The following is a 17349-nucleotide window of genomic DNA, read 5'->3' as shown; positions in this document are numbered from 1 at the left end:
AGTACTTCCTGTTTTCATAATCCCATCAATTTTCTTAAGATCAACACCACTGGCTGAAACAGCACCAAACCGTGACAGAGCCAGATAGCTGCCCCTGCTCCCTGTTGTACCTCTCTTCTTACCTCCTACATACAAACTGATGATGGCTTTCAGGTCCTGCAATGGGTTTTTGCTGATTTCGTTTTCCGGCTTCTTAAGGACATGACACTCAATTGCTGATTTTTGCCCGATAGTTCTTCTTTTGTCCTCCACTTGTCCAGTTAAGGTTATGTGTTTTTGTGAAGTTGCTGCAAAACGCTGTCTGTTATCTGTATACAAAAAAATGGGTTTATCCCTGGAGTTGAATGCCATTTTTATGCTTGAATGTTAAAAGCTTAACGAACAAAAGCAGTCCTCTGAAAATGGCCAGGTACAAGGACTGGACTGGATTAGTGAAAAAAGCAGCCAAAGAAATGTCCAAAGAAAAACTTTGAAAAGCCTTCTGAAAACCTGGAGAAGTATTGCATGAGGCTACTTTTAAAATGCTCCATGAACCTTTTAACTATCAATTATTAAGTAAAATGGATGTGTGGCTACCAAGTTCTTTAAAAAAAATCAGAGAGGTGCACAAGCTTTAGCATCACAGCTATGCAGTGTGGCAGAGATTCAAAGTTTGATGTGCTGGATGGCTGGAGGCCGATATATGAGTTTTTCCCAGGCGCTATGGCTGTTACAGGCCAAAGATGTGTGTTACAAATTGGCTGCACAGTAGGTGTTAATGTGAGAGCAGTTAGATTCCCAACAACATGGCAGGGGCAGACTCAAAACCATATTTGGAAAAGAAGGCAGACTTGGAGTCGTCACTACGACTCAGGCTTAATGTTAACTTTGGATGCTAATTTTAGACTTCATAAACCTGGCCTTGTAAATGTATGTACCGGAGACAGTGGACAGTGAGCTCCCTGCAGTGTCTTTCAGTACAATGGAGAGTTTAACAAGACAAAACAGCATGCAACATTGCTTCAAAACAGCCACTAATAATGCATAACTCTAAGCCTTCATCAAATTCAAATGCGAAGCATTGTGCCCAGCTTAGGAGGTAAGTAAGTGAAACATAGGACTTAAGAGAGTGTTCCCGCCACGGTCCTGAGAACAGGAAGTCCAGCTGTAATTCACAATTGAAGATGTGTTTTTTTTTATATATTATTTGTCAGAAGAACTATCCCAAAAAGCTGAAGTTATATAAAAAACAAAAAAAACACACATAAAACTAGCAAATGTTTGGAAGCCGAGGACGGGACGTGTCAGTTTCTGCCAGGGAGCAACTTCTGGAGCCAGGGTTTTTGAAACGACTCGATGACAATAAAGACAAACATAAAAATGTTGTAAAGTTGTTTCAAAGGAAGGAAAAACTAAAGAGACCAAAGCCATTTTTGGTACGAGGCTATAAACATTAAATATAAAGTCGGGCATTTCCAACATGGAGCCTTAAGAAATGAAATTTCTTCCAAGGTTTTTCTTGGGGTTTTACTATTGCATTTAATTTGCCTAGTTTCATGTCAACACCTCTATTTGTAGCCAACACCTGATGCACAGATATACCCAACCTCTTTGACAAAACTGTGTCTGAGGCACAGCTACAAATGCATCATCTTCTTAAAATGAGAGAAAACACACTAAGAAAAAAAGTTCAAAATTCTGTCTTTTCTGTAAGTTTTTCAGTATTATTATTTTAAATTGGAGTTTAATTTACCTGTGTTTGCAAAGATGCTGGTGTTTATTGTGTGTTTGTGTGTGTGTACGGAGAGACAGGTGGAATAATTTGCACATGTAACAAGGATTAAATAGTTTAGTAGAATAACAGGCCTAAAGAAAAAAGCTAAAAAAGAAAAGTACAAAGTGCTCTACAAAGCACAGAATCCTTGTATCATCCATCGCTGCACGGGCTTTTCTTAATTAATGATATTTTTTGCCTTCTGCTGACTCAGGAAAGTCAGGTCTTTGATTCACATGTTCCAAATTTTGGTCAAATATTTGCAAAGCTAAAGCGTAATCTCAAGTGAATACCTAAACTACTTCTTTCTTTGAATTTTTTTGTTTCATACCTGTTGTTGCTGTGATCTCCCATTTGGGAGATGAAAAGTTCACACTGTTCACGCGGTCCCGGTCCTAAAGGAAACAATTTCCAGTCATCTTAAAAATTAGAACAACTTTTCCTCCAGGTAAACGAGACACCCCTGTGATCATGCACATTGCACATGCTGCATGAAACAGTTTACCTCATATTATCTAAGTATTAATCTCTGTTGAGCTAATATTTGTCATCAACATGCATTATAATGCAAGTCTTACAAAACTGTTCTGCTCTAAATGAAAGCCATTTTACACAGTGTAGAAAATGTATTTGCTTCAATATGTCTCCAATGTTTGGTTAAATCTATACAATTCATGATGTCACACCTCACTGCTCACATTTATTTAATTGCCGCGCGGAAAATATTCCAACGAGCCATTCGTCAAACATAATGAATTGTCAGATTTTATTAAAGGAAGTGGTAACGGAGACCCTCAGAGGTTATGTTACAGGCGGATATCTGTGTACATTCAATTACATTCTGATGGAAAACAGGAAGGCTTTGCCTAATGAAGCCTCGAATCTTGTCGGGTTCCCGCTTAAATGAATTATAATAACAAGACAAAAAAAAGGCAGCAATCAAAGATGGGCTTCTTGTGGATTGTAATGCTGCACACGTGTGTGTGTGTGTATGTCTGTGCAGTCTTGTCAGTATTTAAGTGTAATTCAGAACAATCTTTTCCTGATTGCACACACCTGATATGAATGCAGAAACAGACACAATGGGACTTTTTTGAAACCACTTTGCAATTGATGATTAGATCTACATGCAAACTGGATGTTCAAAGAAAATATTTTTCTGTTTGCTTCACACTTTGGGCCTTATAGCGTACTTGTCTGTCCATCTGAGCGTCTTGTACTGCACAGTGACATTTCATATCTTTAGCTTTTTGTCATTTACAGCCCTCAATCATGTTGAAAACACATATTGTTGGAGACCACGCTTATTGATGGTACAGATTACTAGGTCACTATACACAAACACTCTTAACTCGTCACTAATGCAAAAAGCATAGAAAAACAAAATATGTAAACAGGATCAGCTCAAACTGGACTCAGAAACCAGAGTGTCGACTGTTTACTGAGAGCAGGAATGAAATAAAGGAGAGCAGATAAGCAGCTAGAGAAGATAACCTTTCAAATATAACCAGGAGCGCTGCCAGAGAGGCCAAGGTGAGTTCAATAGGATCTTGCAGTATTTGTTTGTTTCTTGAGCAGATGCTCTGGAGGGTAAATGGCTGTCAAGTAGAAGTCCAAGATGAATGGGTGAGCAGCAGTGAGAAGTGAACAGGCAGGTGGAGAAGGGGAAGTCCTTTCCTTTGCAGGTCCCGAGAGCAACTGACCGGTTCAGGCAACAGTGACTGGTGGTGATAGCAAAACTCCTCATAAAAGCAGGAATCCAGGAAAACAGGTTTACACAATGATCAACTACAAAGGAGACTGAACAAAGACTACAAGAACCGTCACAAAGAAGCCCTAATCACACTATATAGGCATTAACCATCTGGTAAACGGCAGTAGCACCATCCAGTCTTTAACCCTCTCGAGGCAGGCGTTGCCGATTTGCAACAGTTAAAAACTAACAACCTGATTACCCCACATACATATTTTATGAGTTTTGTTTTACTCAGAAGTACCACTGCAGGACTTGGTTGTGCATTAGCAACAAAAAGTTTAATTTGAGAGGGTTAAAGCTTCTCTGTCTCATGGCTCTGGTTCTCCTGGATTCTCCTTGTTTCTCTCTTTCTCTCTCTCTCCCTTTGTTTTTGTGTGTATGTGCAGTGTTGATCGTGGGCTGGACTCTTCTTGAGTCTCTGCCCTACTCGGCTGTGATTGTTCCTCCACTGCAGGTGGAGGAACAATCACAGCCGTTCTAAGGCACAGAGAGACAGCTGTTCATGGCTGGAACATTAACCTACGCCGTTAGCGAGACCCCGGCTCAATCTCTGGTTGACTTGTCGTGTGTTTCCTCGTGGCTTCCCTCGGTGATTGTTTGCCTTCCTTCTGTTCAGGTTGTTGTCCCCTTCGTTGTGTCCCTGGAGTGAGGTGAGCTAGAGAGTTTCCCCTCAAACCGTGAGAGTGTGCGTGGGTCGTGAGGATTGGATGTTTGGACTGCCCTCTGACCTCTGGATCTCCCCCACATTAACCCTCTTCTGTGTGGCCTGTGATTTTCTCTTCTCTGTAAATAAACAGAAAGGACAGATTCTAAAAGTCTACAGTGAGCTATGTAGCTAAGCCTGGTATAGCTAGCAAACATCTATACACGGGCTGTTTGTTGTGAAGATATGCATAAGGGGGAAAATAGTTTGTTACATGTGTTACTGAAAATAAACATTTAACAATAGTAAAACTGTACCGTCGTGCAGGACGTAAACTGTGAAGTAAAAGGTGAATCTTTTTATAACGAATCAATAAAAAGCCAGTTTAAGGTAATATAATAAACCTAATGAATGAATTAAAATGTGTTGTATTTGACTCAGGGGGGCCACAGGATGACCACCACCGCTCTCAATCATTTTTTCTTTTTATAGAACAGCAATTTCTCCCTTGCAGCAATCGGAAACGCAGCTGGCATGAAACCCAGAATGACAGGGTCAGCAGGTGGATCAGGGAGAGACACAGAGGGGAAACAGGCAACCAGAAGGCAAGCTTGATAACAAGCAGAATGGACAGATAACAGCTGGGCAGAGAGCAAGCAGACGGACAGAGGAAGTGTAGGTAAAGAGTGCAGGATCTTTGAGATGAAAACCAGAGGGAAGGTATTCAGTTAAGTAACGACAAAAAGGCAAATGAGTTTTCAGCTCTCTGGTCTTTTCTAATGTGAGATGATGTGATACGCTGCAACAAAGACAGAGGAGAGAGAGGAAAGCAGCAGTGCCATTAGGATGAAAGAGAGCTGCAGTTGCCTCAAACCGTGGACGCCCACACAGCACCACAACTTCCCGGTGACAAGAAACTTAGGACACACAAAGAGATTGGGGGGGGGGGGGGTGACTGTGCTGTAGAGTCCTATATATCAGAGGGCCAGCAGACAGAAGAAGGTAATGAGAAAACAAAATAAAGTTTAAAAAAAAAAAGAGTGGGTAGAGAAAGAAGAAAATGAAAGGACGAACTGACGGTGCTTACAGACCTCACTGTACAGTATGTTTTCTGTCTCCACCCCCCGAGTCCATTATTTATTTTATTGGAAGAAGGCATTTCTATTGTCCCACATATTGATTTATGTGTGTACATGCTGAAGTGGTCTGATAAAGTACATTCTGTGTATCTATGACATTTTAGAGGTCAGCGCAGCACCGTCTCATCTATTTCTTGTCAGTTCGATTTACAGTGCATCACTGGAGGAGTTCCCATCAAACCCAGACCTTGTTTATATTAATTTCATGACAATAATAAATGAAAACGGGGAGTGTTTTCATTTTGAAACGTGAAAAAACTGCTATGCGTTCATTTAAAGACCAAAACAAATGTCTTACAGTGTGCGATGTTAGCTGGGCTGGTGTGAGATGTTGAAGCACAGTACAAAATCTATTTTCTTCCACTCATAACATCTGATAGAGCCATGAGGGTCACTGAATCACTAAAAATCAATCTCCTCCTGCAATCAAGTCCTTCTGCCTTTGTGAGCATTATACTTCATATGCAGCGTGGTCTGAATACAATGAATAAATGTTTATGAATCGTCCCATGACTCGCAGAAAGACAAAGAATATTGACCTTGGGAAAAAAAAATCTCCAGCTTATGCATATCAGTTATTTGAAGTTTTTGGGGAAACTAGTTTCGTGAGATCTGTGACACAGATAGTTCAAAGCATTTTTTAAAGACTTTATTATCAATTGTCTTAGCAAGTGAGGTTCTTTCTAGAGATGTCCCAACTAAACATCATCATCCTCCTGCAGCTCTTATATAAGCAGTTGCACTGCATCTTTTAGCTCATTCTTTGGGTTTTATTGCTCCCTGTTGTGTTTTAGTTCCCTCTAATCAGACAAGTGAAGTAAACATCCTTTTTTTCCCTTCCCATTAGCTGGTTTGACAAAACCACATACTACAAACCACATCGGGCTGTGTGCCCTATGCTCACTCACACAAAGGGTTGGAAGGAAGGACTGGTTGACTCTTCCACACAAAACTGACCAAGTGCCTCCCCATGAGCTTTATTCAGACAATATCAGAGAGTGGATGATAAAGACATATAAAGGATATTAAAAGTTGGCAGTTGTATTGTGTTGACGAGGACACAACCTCAGGACACAAAGACAGGTGATGTAAAACAAAAGGTGAGCTGTTCAATTTCAAAAAACAAGCAAGAAATCTATGAGAATTACTAAGAAAATATCATCATCACAACAGAGTGTATTAACACACAGTCTGGCAAGAGCCAAAAGATAAAGACAAGACTATTTATACACGCTGCACTGATCAGGGAATGAGACACAGGAATGAGACACAGGTGGAAGCAGTTGCGCACAGGCATGGGAGGGGATGAACGGGAAGCCATGTGACACATTACATCAAAGAAAACAAGCCTTCAAAGTAAAACAGGAAATAACCAAATGATGCACACATAAAGACAGAAATTCCCAAACTCAATCCAACAAGTAATCAAACACACTCCTTAGAGCACTAACGTGGCAGTAAACGCAACCAGAAAGCACATAACACAAATGCAAAGAGCTACAAAGCAGCTCAAAATCCAGGGACTAAAGTACATTAGAAAAGGCGGTAAAGGGGAGTATGTTTGTTTGACCACTCAGAGCAGTGGTGCATTTTGATTACAATGTAGCAGCTGCACATTGAGCTCTGAAATTTACTTGTTGACATTTTTAAACATTAAGATCTACTCAGTGGTATCAGATCAGCTAATTAGGTATGCACAGTATGAACTGAGTCTGTCAGGTGGAAATGCAACATACACAGCACAGCTTCATTTGATGCCATTAACAATACATGACTTCACAAGTTACCTTTACATACATATAAATCTATCTATCTATCTATCTATCTATCTATCTATCTATCTATCTATCTATCTATCTATCTATCTATCTATCTATCTATCTATCTATCTATCTATCTATCTATCTATCTATCTATCTATCTATCTATCGATCGAGAGAGAGAGAGAGAGACTGAATATAGCTTAATACAGATCAGCATTAGTTACCATGGTGATCGAGCCAGGTAAGAAGAGAGCCACCTTCGTGACACTGAAAACCCGACATACCTCAATAAGCCATTAATCTCCCTTTGTAGTACACTCCTCTGGTTGTCTTCAGCTCCAGCGGGCAACTGCCCAGCATCAAATGGCTGCATAATGGGATATTTAGCAGAGGAAGACAGAAATAAATAGAGGATGAATGCTGGACACAAACCTGCAGTAGAGCATAAGGTCGTACTGCATAGTCTAGGCAACTATTTGTTAGCCAAGTGAATCAGGTAATAGTGAACGGTCAGTGTGCTAGTTCATTCAAAGTTCAGCAAATTGGGTGCTTGCACAGACAGATGCAGTCCTTCAGGCTATCCAAGTGTTCCAATACATTTGTATACACAGTAGGGCTGTGTGTGTGTGTGTGTGTGTGTGTGTGTGTGTGTGTGTGTGTGTGTGTGTGTGTGTGTGTGTGTGTGTGTGTGTGTGAGAGAGAGAGAGATTAACTAACTAACTAACAACAGTAAAAGGTCATTTTAGCCTAACCCTACTATTTTTTGTGTGTGTGATGGTGAGAACATTTACTGAGTGATGAAGTAAAAGTTGTCCCCGTGACACTGGCTGTGATCCATAATTACAGTCTGGAGTGGGGACAGCTTAATTGTCACGTACAAACACGACAGAACAGCTAACCAGTTAGCTGCGTCATGCACATGTGCAGCATGAACATACAGTGTGTATACAACTGTAAACAGAGACACAGAGAAGTATGCAAACCCTTGTGTATGTTTACAGATGCATCATCCAAACATACCCACACACATAATTAGTCCCACAGTGTTTTCTCTCTCTGTATTATTCATGCAAACTTTCTACATTAATTATTAACTGTAAACCAAGTATTGTTCTTCATATCTGGAATGTTTTCCACCAAGCTTTAGCCATAGTTATAGTTGTTATATGGCACATACCAGTCTTCGTTATCTTTTTTAAGGACATTTTTAATTTCAGCTGTTGTTCTGTATCTGATATTGTTTAGTGATTCAGATTTTCTTTTTTGTGCATTGTAAAAAGTCTTTACTGATCGAACAGAATTGGTACAAACAATCTGCACTACAGATTGCCATCATGCCAACTCATTGTCCTCTATTGTATTTTACAAAGAGCTCTAATGAGATACAATAAGGGCTCACTGGTTTGCTCTTGACTGAATCCAACTGACTGCTTTTTCTAACCACCTTAGACAAAGCAGCCTATCTGACACTCACTGGTTTCTTCTGTGCAATAATGACAGTAATGTTTCTTTCTTGCCACATCAAAGTAATACTTTTGTGTTTGTCGTGCCTGAAAAGGTGTGTCGGACTTAAAACAAATAATACAGCTTTCACAGCACATCACTAATTTGAAAATGTATTCCAATATAACAATATCAAACACAGAAACTGAAAAAAAAAACGAATTTATATTAACTGATTTTGAAAAACATCTCTGATAATACATGTTATCTATCAAATGTGTGCTCTTGGACTATAACACATTATTCAAATATATATATTCCTGTGGCTTGTATTGTTACTACATTATTGTGTATTTTTATCCCCTTTGGAATTTGTCTTATACTGCCCCCTACTGTTTGAGGTATTAACTATTCCCCTGTTCTTGTGAGTGGAACAATTTTCCCTGTCACAGAACACAAAAATGCACTTATCAAATTTGTGGGACTTTAACAGTAAGGTTGTGACATAAATGGTGTAATATCGATTTAAAATGTAATCAAACACTGGAGTTCCCCTCCAGTGTTTGATGGTGGAGTTGAAATGTTCCCATTTTGATGAGGGTCTGAAACGAAGAAAGCATTTCCTCAATTGACTGTCATCTCTCTGGGGCCCTGGCACTGAAATACTGATAACATCTGGAGCCAGGAAAGAAAAAATAGTGAAAGCTGTGGGAGAGAGAAATATGAAAAGCTGAGATTGGCACACCTAGTTAAAATGCAGGAGGTTAAAAATGAGAACATGAACAAGAAATCTGTCCACATGTCTGTCCACACAGAAGAACAAAGACCTCTGTCTTTTGTTTAAGTTGGGGTCAGCAGCATGATTGTGACGATAAATTTGCACTTTTTAAAACAGAATAAGAAAAGAACTTTCAGATGAAAGTTGTTTTTAACAAGAGCTTTGCTACAGGGTGTTTGAGTGTCTTGGATCCTTAGACTGTGAGCTCCACAAGTGAGCAGTGCAAACAACAAAAGGCCTGACCACCTTTAATTTAGCCAAGATTTCAGAACTGTTAGCAGGGCTCTGCCAGAAAATCTCAAGCAGCAGTTGGACTCATTAGCAGAACCCACACATAAAAGCAGGAGCTTGATCATTCAAGTCAGTAAAAACAAGCTGTGAAAGGCATTAGATAACACTGAAGGGCAACAAGGATTAGTGCAATGTGGCTAGTCCCCTTCAAACGTGTTACAAGGCTTGTAGAAGCCTTTCAAGTTAAGTTATAGTATTATGATGTTTCACCTTCTGATGCTTGAATAACAAGCGCTGCAATAATGTAGCATAGAGGAGATAAAAGGATGTATGATTGTTTCTAGATTAAAGGTTAAAAGAACTGGTCTAGTACTGGTTAAATATTTCAAGAGATGAAAAGAGAATGGTAATGCTGCGAATGCTGGGCCACTTGGCGTAATACTAATTAATTCGGATTTGGAGTCATTCAGCTGCAGGAAACTATTGGACATGCACTACTGAATTTCATCAACACAGAACATAATAGATGACACGCTGGTGGTATCAGGACATGAAGCTCTTTTTCATCCTCTTAGTAGCAGAACTCTATTATATGTTTAAGTCTGATTTGACCTAGTGGTTAAATTTATATAGGAAACGTAAAGGGAAGATAAAAATAGACCCCTGTGGCCAAGTATATGTAGAGATACAAATCAAAAATCAAATCAAATCATTTTTATTGTCACATCACATGTGCAGGTACATTGGTACAGCACATGTGAGTGAAATTCTTGTGTGCGAGCTTCACAAGCAACAGAGTTGTGCAAAATACAATAATGTAAACAAGCAAAATACAATAATGGCTACATCTGAAACTAATAAATATATGTACAATATATAATAGTATATGCATTCCTGGATGTGTATACTAAATATTTTTCTACGTGTGTGTGTGTGTGTGTGTGTGTGTGTGTGTGTGTGTGTGTGTGTGTACACATATTTTACAAATTTTACAAATTAAATAGAGTAAACAATAAATAAAATATATAAAAATATACAGAGTGAGACATGTGCAAAACAGTGGCATTACTGTACAGTATGGAGTGCATAATGTTGAAGTTCCAGTAGTGAAGCTGAGGTGTCTATGACGTGTTCAGCAGTCTGATGGCCTGATGGAAAAAGCTGTCTCTCAGTCTGCTGGTACGGGACCGGATGCTGCAGAACCTCCTTCCTGATGGAAGTAGTCTGAACAGTTTATGGCTGGGGTGACTGGAGTCCTTGATGATCCTCCCCGCTTTCCTCAGGCAGCGCTTCCTGTAGATGTCTTGGAGGGAGGGAAGCTCACCTCCAATTATCCGTTCAGAGCACCGCACTACTCGCTGGAGAGCTTTGCAGTTGTAGGCGGTGCTGTTGCCATACCAGGTGGTGATGCATCCAGTGAGGATGCTCTCAATGGCACAGTGATAGAAGGTCCTGAGGATGCGGAGGCTCATGCCGAATCTTTTCAGTCTCCTGAGAAAGAAGAGGCGCTGCTGCGCCTTCTTCACTGTTTTGTTTGTGTGTACTGACCACGTAAGATCCTCAGCCAGATGTACTCCAAGGAACCGGAAGCTGCTCACTCTCTCCACAGCAGCGCCGTTGATGGTGATGGGGGTGTGTACTTCTCTGCACCTCCGGAAGTCCACTATCAACTCCTTTGTCTTTGCGACGTTGAGGGTGAGATGGTTGTCTTGACACCAGTGGGTCAGGGCGCTGACCTCCTCCCTGTAAGCCGTCTCATCACCATTGGTGATAAGACCCACCACTGTAGTGTCGTCCGCAAACTTCACAATGATGTTGGAGTTGTTAGTGGCTGTGCAGTCGTAGGTGTAGAGTGAGTACAGGAGAGGGCTCAGTACACACCCCTGTGGAGCACCAGTGTTCAGTGTGATGGGGGATGAGGTGATGCTGCCCAGTCTGACCACTTGGCATCTGTCAAACAGGAAGCTAAGGATCCAGCTGCAGAGGGAGCTGCTCAGTCCTAGATCCTGCAGTTTCCTGTCCAGCTTCGAGGGAACGATGGTATTGAATGCTGAGCTGTAATCTACAAACAGCATTCTCACATACGCGTCTCTCTTCTCCAGGTGTGACAGGGCAGTGTGTAGTGTCAGGGCTATGGCACCATCAGTGGACCTGTTGTGGCGGTATGCAAACTGTAGAGGGTCCAGTGAGTCGGGTAGTGCAGAGCAGATGAAGTCCCTGACCAGCTTCTCGAAGCATTTGCTTACGATGGGGGTCAGGGCTACAGGTCGCCAGTCGTTCAATGAGGAGATGGTGGAGGATTTGGGTACAGGGACGATGGTGGCCATTTTGAAGCAGGCTGGGACTACAGACAGATACAAATATATATGTCAAATATATACATACATACACTCCCAGTAATACTTATTTTGGTTTCCATTAAGAAGTTGCAAGTCAGTGTGATTCTGGCAGGATAATTGACCGCTCTTGGCAAAATTAGTAGAGTTCCCAGCTTTTAAGCCCAGTCCACAAATTTTCAGTACAGTCGAGGTCGAGTTTTGGTGAGGCCATTCAAGAAGCTTAAAGTTAGCCTTCTTTATCCATTCCAAGACCAGTTTTGATGTGTGTTTGGGTTCATTGTCCTGTTGGAGCACTCAGTTCTGCCCTAGTTTCAACCCTTTTGCTGCTGATATGACTTGTTGAAGTTGATAGAATAATAAAAACGTCCTCCTTCTTCTTTGTTATATTACTTTTTTGCACTATACCAGTACCACTGGCAAACAAAACGCCAGCTCCAGTGCATGATGATACCACCACAATGCTTTACAGTTAACTTTACAGATTGCAGTGAACAGTAACACTGGTGTTCCAGCAGTTCATGACAGGTTTTCAAAATAAAATCATAGATAAAAATGTTAGCTGAATGGTATGTTTAAAATTACAAGAGAAAGCTTCTTTGAAATAACATAATTATTAGAAGTTTGTAAATTAAGAGTGGAAATGCTCCTAGTCAAAGAGCAGACTAGAAAGAGCTTCTTATTTAGTATTCCGACATAGCAAAAATAGGTTTTTGTGCTTTTTCAAAGTCATTAACCATGAGGTACTGGGGTGAATTAAGGAGCACTTTAGATTCAGTTTGTAGAAATAACAAAATTCTTATCACCTAAGCCTGTTGACATATACTCTTGCATCAACATATAGATATTTTTTTCTTCATTTTGACAAACTTCTTGTCAATGCTTCAGTTAGCAGCTATGAAGCACAAAGGTGTCAACAAAGCAGAATGGAGGAGAGTTGTATCATCAGAAAGGCAAACTTCAGATTTAACAGTCAAGTACTTTTTTTACATGCTATTATAATGTAGTGTGACTTATGCCTTTGCAACACAAATTTCAGTCAAATCACAGGGTTAGGCCAAATATCAACAATTCCAATACATACTCAGGAATCCAAACTGTGTTGAAACTATCTCCAATTCCAATTTCCCACTCATGGGACTAATAATAAAGGCATCTTAATATATCTTGAGTATTCACCCTAAAAACCAGCCTAGCTAATATAAAAATATCTGTCCTTGTTAGGAATCATAGTGACAGCACATCCCCCACAGAGAGAAAAGAAATAGACTCCTGCTTTGAATACATGTGAAATGAGTTTTGCTACATGCCCACAGGCTTTGGTTGGGAAATGCATTCTGTGCCTATTTGCATAAAGGACATCTGTCTAGTTAGCAATTCATATCTACAAATGTTCTCGTCCACAGCTATGCGGACAGTTTATCTGGAAAGCAAACAGGACTGGAGTCTGGGTGATATATAGACCACAAATGCATGTTTGAATATTCAGCAGCTAATAAATATAGAAAGAGTGCTGAGAAATTCTGCCCGCCTGCAGGCAATTCACTTCTTATTTAAATGTTTAGTATGAAACTGAAGGAGCAGAAAGTGAAATATAAATGTCTCATCTTTATGTGTGAATGTGATTGATTCGTTTGGGTTTGGTGGAGTTGGTTTGATAGTGTCGAGACAGTGACTCATGAAAGCACCTGTCTTTGCACCGTCAAGATAAAACAAGGCAATTCTGCAATTTTTTGGCTTTTGGGTTCCTAAATTTCTTTCAGTATGCTGTATTTGAAATAAAATCTCATGCGCAGGCTCTGGGCTCTGGTAGACTTTTAGTGCTAATGCATGAAGTCACCTCAACATTAAGAGCTCTGATTTGCTGCAGTTTCTTATTACCATGGAGAAATCCCACACAGCTGGGTGATGAATCTGTGCCTCGCTATCTGACAAACTAATTGAGTGGGTGGACTAAGAAACACAGGGTCTTGCTGCCTGGCCTGGCTGTTCAAGTCAAGAGGCTGAGAGAAAAGAACATTACTCATTAGAGATTTGAAAAGTTCCTTTCTGATTCAGTATGTGTATGTGAGTGCTGGTACTGGTATTGCTCATTTTGTGGGTACAAGTCTGTTCAAACATTCATATTTAATGGACGTGTCCACCTTTTGTGACAAAAATAAACAAATCCCAACTAATGGAAAGTTGTGAAATTGTATTAAGGATTTGGCATATAGTTAGAGTCTAAAGTTTCAGAAAATATATGCATACTAAAGATTAATGTCAACCATAAGAGTGGTGGAAAAACCAGAGAAGCCGGGGTTACTTGTAAAAGAGCTCCATCTAATGGTCAGTGATATTAAAACTACACTCATCTGCCACTATATTAGGTATGCCTGTTCAATAAGTCGTTAATGCAGATATCTAATCACCTAATCATGGCAGCAACTCAGTGCTTTAGGCTTGTAGACATGGTCTATTGAAGGTCAAACTGAGCATCTGAATGGGGAAGAAAGGTGGTTTAAATGGCTCTAAACGTGACGTGGTTTTCAGTCTTGGTCTTGACTTATAGTGAACGTCTATGTCCAGCCGTTAAGTAATACAACTGAGCAAAAGAACATTTTATTTTGAAAGTATTTCCCGGAAGACTAATTAATGTCAGGTTACGTTGCCAAGTAACCTACTGAGATATTTTCAAAACATCTGCTGCCATCAGCTGATATGTTTAGAGAGTAATTGGCAGCAGTCATGAGGTGATGTATATTTTACATCACAATGACGTTTGCATGTGATAAGAAGTCACGTGTGTATCACACAATGTAAATACTGTATATTTTATTTCCCTGGCTTAAGTTAGCTAACGTTAGCTGTTTGATGCCTTTGTTCCCAGATAAATTGCAAACTTTAAATCAAGTTGTTTTTGTATTGTATATAATGGGACAACATTTTTTATGACTTTTCCATTATGCAGAAGTTTTTATGCCGTTTTATTGATACATACACACACACAGAAAACCCAATTTGTATTTTATCACAGTAATATGCTATGTCAGAAATTTCTTGAGTGAGTTATTATTAGACTTTATGTTGGACCTATACCACAAGCTATCTGCATAGTATTACTAAGGCTATTTAATAGGCAACAAATGTGCTGCTGTGTATGATATTTTAGAAAATGGCTGCACATTTTTATATGTAAAGTCCTAATCTATAAAATAACATTTAACCTTAACAGTTTGTTAAAAGTAATGGAAAACATACATTAAAAAAACCCAACTTAATTCCTCCTAAAGAAAAAAGTGTGGTGAATTAGCAATATGAAGTCAATTAAAATGACTATAATTTGAATGAAATAAAAGTGCATACCACCAGATTATATGAAAAATAAGTATCTAAATCAGAGTAAATATCCCCACTGTTGGTTCTCTCATCAGTAGAACTCATCATAAGACACATTATGCAATATATTGTAATGTAAAAAGTAATCGGTCTCTTTGTCCTTCCTTCTCATGTTTCCTCTTCTGTAGCTTGCAGGAGGACGAGCCCCAACAAGGGACACTGCAGGAGGTGGCAGCCAGAATAATTCAGAAGACTTGGAGAGGATATATGGTAGGAACATCTACTACTACTGCTATGGGAACACAGACTCACATATGTGCACAATTGTAGTAACAGCTTTTTTTTAAATCTACCCAAATTGCAGGCCAGTGAAGTCTTCAGGTATTTCAAAGAGTTGATTTTCTACTGCAAACAGCAGGATCCAAAGACCATCCTCAAAACTGTCAATCCTCGAGAGGTAATGGAAATTGCAACCCCTATGAAATAAAACCAAATCAAACAAAATGAAATGTGATTTTGTTGTGGCAGGCCGAACTGCTGGATGCTGCAGCTGGAGTATTTATCAGATTTCGACTTGGAGGGGTAAGAACTCAGAGAGGAAATAGTTTAGGTCAGGAATAGATCACTCAGGAGCTATATGAATATAATATTAGAGACATGCCTTCCTCTCTAAGGCTAACCTCTCTGCCATTTTAGATCAACTTTCCTCCTGATATTTATTACAAGATCTTCACCCATCGGCCAATTACAGATGTGTGTGCAGGCAGCCCAAAAGACTACACCAAGCAAAGTCGTAGGAAGCTTGTGGCCCAGAAGACCAACAAAGGCCCAGCTGTCGCAAAGGATGACCGATCAGGTTGGTACAAGCGCATGGAGAACAATAGTTGGAGGCTGTTCTGTAACAAGGTGAGGAACAAAAATGATTTTCTGTTCTGCTTTAGTCAAGTTCTGCCATTTGTTTAGAAACAGGGAGCCAAAGAGCTACAGCAAGTTTACAAATGCTGTTTAACAGGAAGCCTCTAAAAGCCGAAGTTCTGCAAGTCTGTTTTGGGTTTTTTTTGCTTCGTCTTCTCTCTTAGGTGGTTTTGGCACGTGAGCCTGCAGAGATCGGTGCTGACAAAAAAATGGACTTTCATTACTCCAAGTTGTAGCGGAAGCAAGATTTAGAGAGTTGGAGGAAAAGAAAGAAAATTGAATGGCTGAAGCAGATGTAAGTGCTTTATGTTTTTGTGAAATGAAACAGTTGGTGAGCAAACCACTGTAGCATCAGTGATCACAATAATGCACATGCAATCAACACATGCTAACAAACACATAATGATGTGTTGTTTTAATTGTGTTAAATGAGCTGTCACTCCTGTTCCTTACATACAGGTATAAAGAGGGTCATCTGCAGGATCATGCAGAGCACAGACACATGGCAGCCCTGGTGGAGAGTTCCGCCCAGGAATTGATGGAGACAGTTGAAAAGAAAGGAGATGATGAAATACTGGAATGGGAGCTGGATGAGCTGCTGGCCTGGACCAACACTCTAAACTTCGAGGAGTAAGGCACTCTGATTAGAATGTTTGTGGCATTTGTAATCTTTCTCATAATTTCCTGCATCATGGGATGCCCCCCGTATGAATTTTCCTCTCTTGCCTGTGCAGGTATATGGAGGAATGGAGACATTTGGCCTGCAGTTACTCCTCTGAGCTGAGCAAAAGTAAAAATATTCCCTAAATACTGTATTCTGTGCTGCCATCTGATTTTTTTTAAATTGACAGCTAACATGGCAACATCATGTATGTTGCTTTGGAAGTCTTTGCATTATCCTGATAATCCAGTCTCATGCTATTCTGTCTTCCTTTTTTCTTCATCACCTTTTTCTCATAGTATCTCCTACAGATGGCCCTTCTCACCCACCCAGGTTAGATCCACACGAGCTCGCTGATGAAAACGCAGCAGAACAAACATGATTTATGTTAAAACTGTGCAGTCTCGAAGTGGAGTGTGCCACACTGTTATTGTCGCAGTATTCACTTTAATAAAGTCTGAAACTTGCAGTTGTTTACAGTCTTTGTTAGTCTGTCATATAAGTAGACATCACTGTGTGACATTTTTTGTTAGTTTTAAATAGTTTTTAAAAAACTATAAACATGTGATGAGCGTCTTTTGAAGTGGATTTTAATATTACGCTGCAGCCGAGA

The 17349-nt window shown here is 39.9% G+C and overlaps 1 protein-coding gene and 1 long non-coding RNA gene across 4 annotated transcripts in view; both read left to right on the top strand.

The window, feature by feature from the left end:
• LOC146701367 (uncharacterized) overlaps positions 1-4544 on the top strand; it is a 27594-nt gene extending 23050 nt beyond the window's left edge. For all 3 annotated transcript variants that reach the window (XR_014922182.1, XR_014922180.1, XR_014922181.1), the window contains one exon: positions 4126-4544. This is a non-coding gene — a long non-coding RNA (uncharacterized LOC146701367). The remainder of the gene's footprint in view (positions 1-4125) is intronic.
• A 9933-nt stretch (positions 4545-14477) lies between these two features.
• On the top strand, positions 14478-17216 carry lg9h11orf65 (linkage group 9 C11orf65 homolog). The gene is given in 9 exon segments (XM_085469178.1): positions 14478-14574; positions 15349-15430; positions 15525-15617; positions 15689-15742; positions 15857-16066; positions 16240-16370; positions 16535-16705; positions 16810-16865; positions 17036-17216. Coding segments are annotated over 9 exon segments (885 nt in total). The 5' UTR covers positions 14478-14569; the 3' UTR covers positions 17119-17216.
• The last annotated feature ends 133 nt before the right edge of the window (positions 17217-17349 follow it).

The sequence above is a fragment of the Copadichromis virginalis genome, linkage group LG9 (genome assembly GCF_057382275.1).
Source record: "Copadichromis virginalis isolate Kocher_CV1m ecotype Utaka linkage group LG9, C_Virginalis_male_GT1.1, whole genome shotgun sequence".
Classification (NCBI taxonomy): domain Eukaryota; kingdom Metazoa; phylum Chordata; class Actinopteri; order Cichliformes; family Cichlidae; genus Copadichromis; species Copadichromis virginalis.
The sequence above is the reverse complement of the archived record's forward strand: the minus strand, read 5'-3'. Positions and strand labels throughout refer to the sequence as shown.